The 8,585-nt window shown below is 44.1% G+C and overlaps 1 protein-coding gene across 1 annotated transcript; it reads right to left on the reverse strand.

Moving 5' to 3' along the window:
• Nucleotides 1–2,228: 2,228 nt before the first annotated feature.
• Nucleotides 2,229–6,022, reverse strand: SLC35E1 (solute carrier family 35 member E1; the record flags this gene model as incomplete). The annotated part of the gene is made up of 6 exons (XM_082010847.1): nucleotides 2,229–2,462; nucleotides 2,936–3,181; nucleotides 3,687–3,812; nucleotides 4,495–4,632; nucleotides 5,027–5,097; nucleotides 5,635–6,022. 6 exons carry the CDS (start codon nucleotides 6,020–6,022, stop codon nucleotides 2,229–2,231), a joined length of 1,203 nt encoding a protein of 400 aa, XP_081866973.1.
• Nucleotides 6,023–8,585: the final 2,563 nt, after the last annotated feature.

Genomic DNA, 8,585 nt, shown 5'->3' on the forward strand with positions numbered 1-8,585 from the left:
GTAACGGTGGCAGGCATACCAGAAGATATACAGATGAACTCATAGTATGCCTGTACAGCCCTGGGGCCTCCACTGCTCCTTTTTTCTGGTATTTCACCCCCCTATGAAACAGGGAAGAAATATACCCATTTTCCAGATGGGAAACTGAGGCACAAAGAACAATTAAGTGTTTGCAGGAGTCTAACGGTTTACAGCTAGCTCCCTTTGAAAGCAGCTGGAGAACTTCAGCCCCTCTTAAACATCTCAGCCTAAATGTCTCATCCTTAAATTAGTCTTTTGCAGAGCCAGAACTTATATTGGGAAGTGAGCCTTAGAAATACACATTTTGCACTTTCCCATACTAAAAAGAAATAATTATACATTAATTAAATACTGGAACAGGCAAAAGCCATTTCATCTGAAAGAATGCCTTCCCTCATTATCTTGTTCTTGGTTAACCACGTTTAGGGAATAATTTAGATTTTCTAAACTAAAAGCCCAAGTTCTAAGCTAGCATGAACAGATTCAACTCCAGTCAAGCCAAGGAAGTTCTGCGCACAAACATTAGCAGCATATTTAACCCATCTCTGAAGCTTCAGAAGGACCATTTCCTCTTTTGGACTGGATGGTGGAAGGCAGTCTATGTCACTACCTCCGCTGTCAGCCAAAAGAGTAAGATCAGGCTGACTTTGCACTTAAAAATAAATTCCTTGTTATCCAGAAAGGAGCCAAATCATCATCTCCCATCACAGAAATGGTCATTTTTAAAGCAATAAATAAGTGGAAGGAGTGTTCTGTGTAACACCCTAAATTTTGTCACTAGTAAAAACATAATACTTATGCTATCAAAAAATCTCGCTGTACAACAGCTTTTCTGTTAAGGAAAGAAGGCCCCTAAAATCTTCTTTTGCTAAAGTAATAACAATCTGATTCAGTGAAACCCAAGTTCAGCTGGTTTCATTCCTTTCATGCACAAATGCAGTATCTGACGCACAATCAACTTGTCTACAATTAAGTACGTTCATTTATACTAACTGAATCAGTTCCTCTTAACCATAAATTATCTATTTACTGCCAGGTCAAGTAATTTTTTCTTAACAACTTGCTGTTCGAGCTAGGGGAGTTGCAGGAACAGAGCAGGATACAAAATTCAACTCCTTTCAGCAGAAAGTAGAAGTCAGGCTAAATGCACACAGCAACTCCAACAGCAGTAATTAAGAAACTTAAAAAAACAATTAGGGGCTAAAAAGATAGACTTAAGAAACAATTAAGAATGATGATTATTCAAATTAATGCATTCATAATATATGAATCATATGAGAGCATAATTTATGCATAAAACCCGATCAGAAGAAAACACTGTAAACCTTTCAATTTCTAAAGCAACAAAAAAGTTTTGTAAGAACAGGTGTGAAGCAAGTAAAAAAAAAATCATATTATTCCAAACACTTTATTGTGAAGGTGTTTTCTGTATTGCCAAGGAAGAGCAATGTCTGAAATTACAGGACTACATTATTCAGAAAACAATTATGATCTTAAGCTCTGTTTGTTATCTACAGTGACTGGGACAACAGTGATTTTAGAGAATTCTGTTTCTCTGTGCCTGAAGTATGCTTCTTGAAGTGATCGATCTTTCTACTGTCTACTTGTTCAGAAACACTTCTGGTTTGTCATCAAAAACTGAAGGCATAGACACAAAAGTAGATAATACCCATATGAAGCTTCATAGTTGCTCAAGATGAATTCAGGTCTACCTATCTGTAACTGATAGACTTAAGTCAATCCTCCTCAAACAGACAAATCCTGATAACCAGAAGTACGCCTCAGTTTCACTTCTTTCTGGAAGTTTCCTGAAAAGAAGGTATCATTAGAGAACAAATTAAAGGTGACGTTACCAGCGTGGAAACAAAATACTGGCCAGAATTTAGCTGCCAAGAGAATAATCAGTTGACAGACTCTGAAAAGGACCAGTGACAGGCAGAGATTTTACTCTGAAGTTTTGTACGTGCGTTTCACCAGAATCTCTGTACAAGAGCTACACTGTGCATTTTGTTCCAGTGTCAGATCTGTTCCACGTTTAAATGTCTGCTTAGCAGAAGCTGAAGGTCTGTACCGCTTTCACTACACATGCATCTTCCCTTCTGCAAAACCTGTACAATAAAATGGCTTTACATTCATGGATGTACTAAAAGTTTCTGATAATGTTGGGGACACTTTGATATCACAGTCTATACCTGTTTGCCAGGATTCTATATATCAAAACGATTTAAGTTGTAGGTAGTTGGATAGCTTTGCCGATTATACTGGAAATGGTCTGTTAAGATATTGGTTCGACCATACTGATAGTCTCCATGTTGTGCAAATGCCGTCAGTCCGTTCTGAGACTTTTCAGGAGCGTTTCGATGCCTGTCTAAATTCACAAGGTCTCCAGTTGTAACTGGAAGTAACTGCTTCTTTGCTTCTTGGTTTGCATCATATTTTGTCTAGGAAAGAAAGAAAGAATATTTTTCTTACGTATCACCTAACACGTTCATATACCTAGAAAAAAGCATACAGTTTTACAATTACACTACTCTCTATGACTGTTAGAGTCTTAAAATATTAGTGACTCCTAATAAAAACTTCCTTCCTCTCATACGCCAAATCAGTAAGCTGCTCTTTTGCTCAAGAGATTTGGTGAGTTACTTCCCAATCTTCATTTTTCAAGAAAATATTAAGATCAAAATGTAAGTTTGTTAGAGACCTAACAGCTGGCCTGACCCAAGCACCCAAGTACTTCGCTTAGCTGACACACGTGCCTCCTCCGCAGAAGTTTTATGCCACGCGTTCTACATTTTTGTTCTGCTGGCTGTTAACTTGTTGTACAAAAAAAAAAAAAAAAAAAAAAAAAAATCATTCAAAGCTACTGGATGTTTCAAGTGAGTTTCCTGAGTAAATAACCAAATAAACCCCTTACCTTGTTATATAAGAAGACCCCTAAGATAGCTGTCATCATTCCAAGGACATTGGTGCTCGTAACCGGATTGCGAAGCATTATAAGGGACACTGTGATGACCATGATTCTTTTTGTGGCATTTGCGACAGAGTAACTTAGTGGGCTGATCAAGTTAAGAATACTGAAGGCAATGACATTCTGGGCAAAATTACAGAATCCACTGATTATAAGCAGCATCAAGGTCCAGGACCAATGAGACATCATGCTCTGTTGTAAAGACAAACATTACAAGAAATAAAAAATTATCTCAGGTTTCAGAGAGAGACAAAGAAACACAAATACAACTTGAGTCACTTCTCACCTGCCTTTGATACGAAGAACATCTGTGACTTAACTCTAACAAGGCACCCAAGTACGTTACATTATGCAACTACCAGCTCTGAGGAAAATATCTCTACATAGTTGTAACACACATTCAGGGTGCATTTGTTCCCATCTCCAGCTACTAATTCCTGAGATTTACGCTGTCACATAAGCTACCTCTCCTAACCCTGACATGAATTCTCACAGTAAACATTATGCTTATTCTTTCAATATTGTTTTGTGAAACAATTTGCAGGTATTTCACAACAATTCCTTCCATGCTGATGAGGAACTACAGTGAAACACTTAAGTGCACTTTTTTGGTACGGGTGGTGACCTTTGCTTGGTTTTTGGTTTTTTTCCTCTTTTCATTCTTAATAGGGAACAGTTTCCCAAATATGACACTTACCAAGTCGTTCTCTACTAAGAAGGAAGAAAGATCTACCAAAACCCACGTTGGGATCATGAAGAACACAGCATGGCACCCGAGTATGTTCAGCAACCGAAGATGATGTATTCGGGAATCTCTTAACACCTGTCAAAAAGACCATTAAACAGACTTTCTTCAGCTATTGCCCACGTTATCAGTGGAGATTCAGGAGCCATGTAACAAATAGCAGCTTTAGGCAACAGATAAAGTATGAAAATAAGTAAATACTGTTATAGTACAGATCTCCTATAAGGAGACCAAAGAAAAACAGATGTCCGCTTCAAAAACAATGGTTCCTTGAGTGGTGACTCTTAGTATTAACAAGACAGTAATGAATTTAAAAAGCTCTACAAACCAGAAATCATTTTGTGACTAAATAGATCCAAGACATATGTTTTAATTTTGTTTCTAAGATTTCAAGGAGTGCCCAGTATTGACACTGACTCACTACAGAGAAAGGATTTAATACAGCAAGATACATTAAAAGCTTTCAGATGAACTGTTAAATTTAAGCACTGTTGAACTGTCAGCAAAAAAAAAAATCCATGCTGAGGAGTAAAGAAAGGGCTTGGGATAAACTCTGGGTTCTGCCCAATTTTCAGTGTAGCAGCTTTGACAAGTAGGAAGAGCTGTAGAGAACAGGCATGCAAAAGAGCCAACCATTACTTTGGGCTCCTTTGGCTATAAAGTCAACTTAAAAAAATATAAATATATGTACCGGAAAATACACACTGTCCTTCTGAAGGATGATGCCACTGACCAATGACATGAACAGCAAAACTATTACCTTCTTTGAAAAGATGTTCTGAAGTGAAAAACACAGAGTAGCAGCAAGTGCGCTGATAAGTCCCCACATATCAAAGGAAAGTTCTGTGACGGTGGCCAACAGGACACCAGTTATTATGGGGATCAGAGACAAGTACACCTGAAAGAGGAAGAGAGAGGAGTAGCTTACACCTTTTAAGAATTTTCATTTCAACTGAGTTTATACATACTGCTGATTTGGGGAGGAAAGGAGAAGGAAGAATAAAGCAACAGAACCAGGAACCAACTTTTATACTATTGTAGTTTAAGGAAATTAGGGACTACAATACACACTGTAACAACTCCAGTGTTATCAGAGAGCGTCACCTTGCTCAATGTTTAGATGTGTTTTCTTTATGTTCATGAAAAAAGGAAAAGGAACTTGTAAAATCTGCATAATCTAATTTTAATCACAAAATTCACCCAGCTAACCAAAGCCTGAGCTTTCCTGACCCCAGTCAGAGCACACCAACGAACACCACCGAGAGAAGAAACCTCAGCAAACCTGTCCGCACCTTCGTTGTCTGCTTTTCCTTCATTATGATCCGCGAAAGAAGAACCACCCATATTGGCATCGTCGCTTTTACTGAGAATGGAAAGAGAACGTTGGTGGGGATGTGAAGCTTGGGCCGACTCCACTAACCACCAGCAGCAGAGGGTGAGCGATCAAGGGCTCAGGTCCCGTCCCACCAAAGCTGTAACCTCAGCCCACGCCGGGTCATCCCTCCTTGTCGCCGTGCTGGGCGCTCGTACAAACACGGGCTGGTTCTTGATTCTTTGGGACGCTGCACCGGGCACCCATAGGGGCACCTGCTGGGCTTCGGGTCACTGCACCAGGCACCAGTACAAGCATGCAGTGGGGACAGGGACACCGCACTGGGCGCCCATGCGACCACACGCTGGGCTTCAGGTCACCCCACTAAGGCAGCAGTGCAAGCGAACACCGGGTGCCAGTACAAGCCAACGCTGGGCCCCAGGACACCCCACCGGGCCCCCATAAGCACACACACTGGGCTTCAGGTCACTGCACCGAGCCCCATACCAGCACAGCCGGCGCTGGGACATCCCACCGGGCACCGACAGGAGCACACCCCGGGCATAAGGACACGCCACCGGGCCTCACCTGTGTGCGCGTAGGAGACCGGGACCCTCCAGAGCGAGACGTGCGCGGAGACGGAGGCGAAGTACTTGCCGAAGGCGAGCGGCAGGATGTACCGGGGGTAAGCGCGGGGCGGCAGCTGGGCCGGGCCGGCGGGCGGCACCCGCCAGGCGCGCAGCAGCGGCGGCAGGAGCCCGCACAGCCCCAGGATGTGGAAGAGCGAAACGGTGACGGGCCGCGGGAAGCCGCCGAGCAGCAGCTTGTTCACCACGTTCCCGCCGGCGCTCAGCCCGTACCAGGCCAGGCACAGCGCCGACACCCGCGCCCCTTCGCGCAGCGCCGGCCCGCGCCCTCCCCTCCCCGCCGCTGCCGCCGCCCCGCCGCCGCCCGCAGCCGCCAGCGGGGCCGCCATGGCTCCCTGCGCCGCCCGGCCGCCGGTGAAACGTCACCGCCGCCAACGCGTCGTTTCCTGGGGCGGGGCCGGCGCGGGGGCTCGCCACCCCCTCCGCGGCTACGGGTGCCGGCAGGAGCCGCCGGCCGCGCCCGCGCGTCACTTCCGCCGCGGCCGTTCCCGCTGCCCTGGCGGGAAGCCGCCCGCCCCGCACTCACCGTTCCGCCGGGCCCGCAGCGCTCCCGGCCCCGCTCCCCCCTCACACCGCCGAGCCCCGGGAGCCGCTCGGTAGGACCGGGAACGAAGAGCCTCGGTGGCGGCCAAGGCCCAGAGCCCGATCGCCCCTCGGTTCAAGGCTGTTTAGACAGGAGCCCTCCGCCGCGCTGGAGGCAGCCTGAGGCACTCAAACGACGCGGGAGGGAGCGGGGTGTACAAGAAACGCACCAAAAAAAAAAAATTTTTTTTTTTAATCTGGTTTTTAACAGCACGAGCGTGCTCCTAAGCGGAAGGCAGGCCTTAATGGCCGCGCGGCCGCTGAAGACTGCCTCAGGACACCAAAGCGGCAGGTTTGAGCAAAGGTCACTAATCAAAGGTAATGAGAGAGTTGTTCCCGACCTTTCACTCAAAGAATACATAATGCCGGCTCTGTTAGGGGAGGGGCGCGTACCTGGCGTGCAGGAGGGGGTTCTAGAGCATATTTCATCCACGGACGTTGTCAAAAGACATTTCTACATCATTAATGTACCTATAAAAACATGCACTTCAGGTAATGGCGATCCCCAAGAGATTTGCAGATGAGCCATTTCCTGTCATCCACTGACAAGAAGAGATGGCAGTATATTAATTTAAGATACTAGGATTAGAAGACTAGATTTTGTAAGGCAGGCAGGAGAAACCAGTAGCAGAGGAACTGAGTTCATGCAAAAATGAGAGTACACAGCAGATACGCACATGGTAAACTTCATTTGAATTTGTTTACAAAATTGACAAAAAAAATATCACCTTGTAAACTTATTCACATTTGTTGGAGCTCACAGAACTGGTTATACTAGCATGCTGAAATAAAGATTGTCAAGCCTCGTCTCGCCCTGGATGACATCCAAGTGAGTTGACCCTTACAGCAGAAACAAACTCCGTATGGAACAAGATTTAAAGCTTGCATTGTGAGTGAATTTCTCTAGCCATTTCGTACCACTAGGAAGGGGCTGGCTCTAATACCTGACGCTCCCTCAAGCAAAGTGTACATCAGCACGGTCGGTTTGTTACCGAGAGCTGGATGTAATCCGAAAGCAGTGATGAAGTCAGGGCATCACCCCACCGAGTGTGGTCCACAAGGGCCATCAACTGCGTCAGAAATGTAAGCAGTGGAGAAAAAGATGGGTTTTATAAAGCGTAATGTAATACTTTGTCATTTCCTGAAATTTGCCCTATATTCAAAGGCCTCAAAAGAGCACGGACCCTGTTCCTAAATAAAGACCATTCTAGGGAAAAAGGGAGAAGGGGTGGGGTGGGATAAGATGCACAATATTTTTTACATCAACAAAACCCAAGCATTTTCCAAAATGACCAGCTTTTTAGCCCTCTACCATCAAATCTACCTTTCTGAACTGCAAGACAGTAGCTTTCCCCAGCTCTAAAACCACACTGCTTGACCTCATCAACTGCAGAAGGACAAAATGGAAGTAAACTGAAAATACACTTGGAAACATTTTTTGGTAACCACTTTTTCTGGTTTCACTCTCAGACCTCAGATTTCAGAAATGGAAGCAAACACACATCAGTTAAGATTTCCGAGACACCCACACATTTCAATACCAGTCAGATCACAAAAGCAGTAGGTTTGAACAAGAATGACTTAAAAATAAACCAAACCTTATCAGTTGTATTCCAGGGAATGAACAAACTTAATGTATACCTGGCGAGGAACACCCTTTTAAAATCATTTAAGAGCTTGACTCTGTTCTCAAAGGCAGCAGAACTCTTGCCAAGGCTCTTCTCCATAGAAGCGAGATCCAGCACAAACGGGTTAACAGAGTTAACATCACTAAACCTAGAAATATTTTTGGTATCATGTTCCCTCCCCTTTTCCCCTGGACAGACGCCCAGCACTGGGGACTGCAGAAAACAACTAGTCCCAAATGTTAAAGCAATTACAGTTAACAGAAATTCTTAGCTTTCTATACTGAACCAGGCTGCTTTAGAAAGCATTTTAACAATCAGAAATAATATATTACAAAGTTACTGAGAAAAAAGATGAACTATGATCTTTTTAGACTTTGAGGTACATTAACAGCAATTGGGTTATCAGTCTCCAGACCCTGGATGCAACCAGAGTTAAAAAAATTCCAACCTGTGCGACTGAATACCACCAACGTACTTGGAAGACATCTTGTATATCCCTAACAGCCAGCTGCTTTCGACAGCGTCGGATGGGATTCAGCTTCACCACACCGCTCCGACGGATTCTCAGTGTCGATGATCACTTAGCTGGTCTGAACTGAGCAAACTTCAAAAAAAAATGAGTTAAGTATAAATAATTCACAAACTGTTTTGTGCAAATTTTTTTTATTTCCACATTTATATC

Source organism: Phaethon aethereus (genome assembly GCF_964289735.1).
Source record: "Phaethon aethereus genome assembly, chromosome: 26".
NCBI lineage: Eukaryota > Metazoa > Chordata > Aves > Phaethontiformes > Phaethontidae > Phaethon > Phaethon aethereus.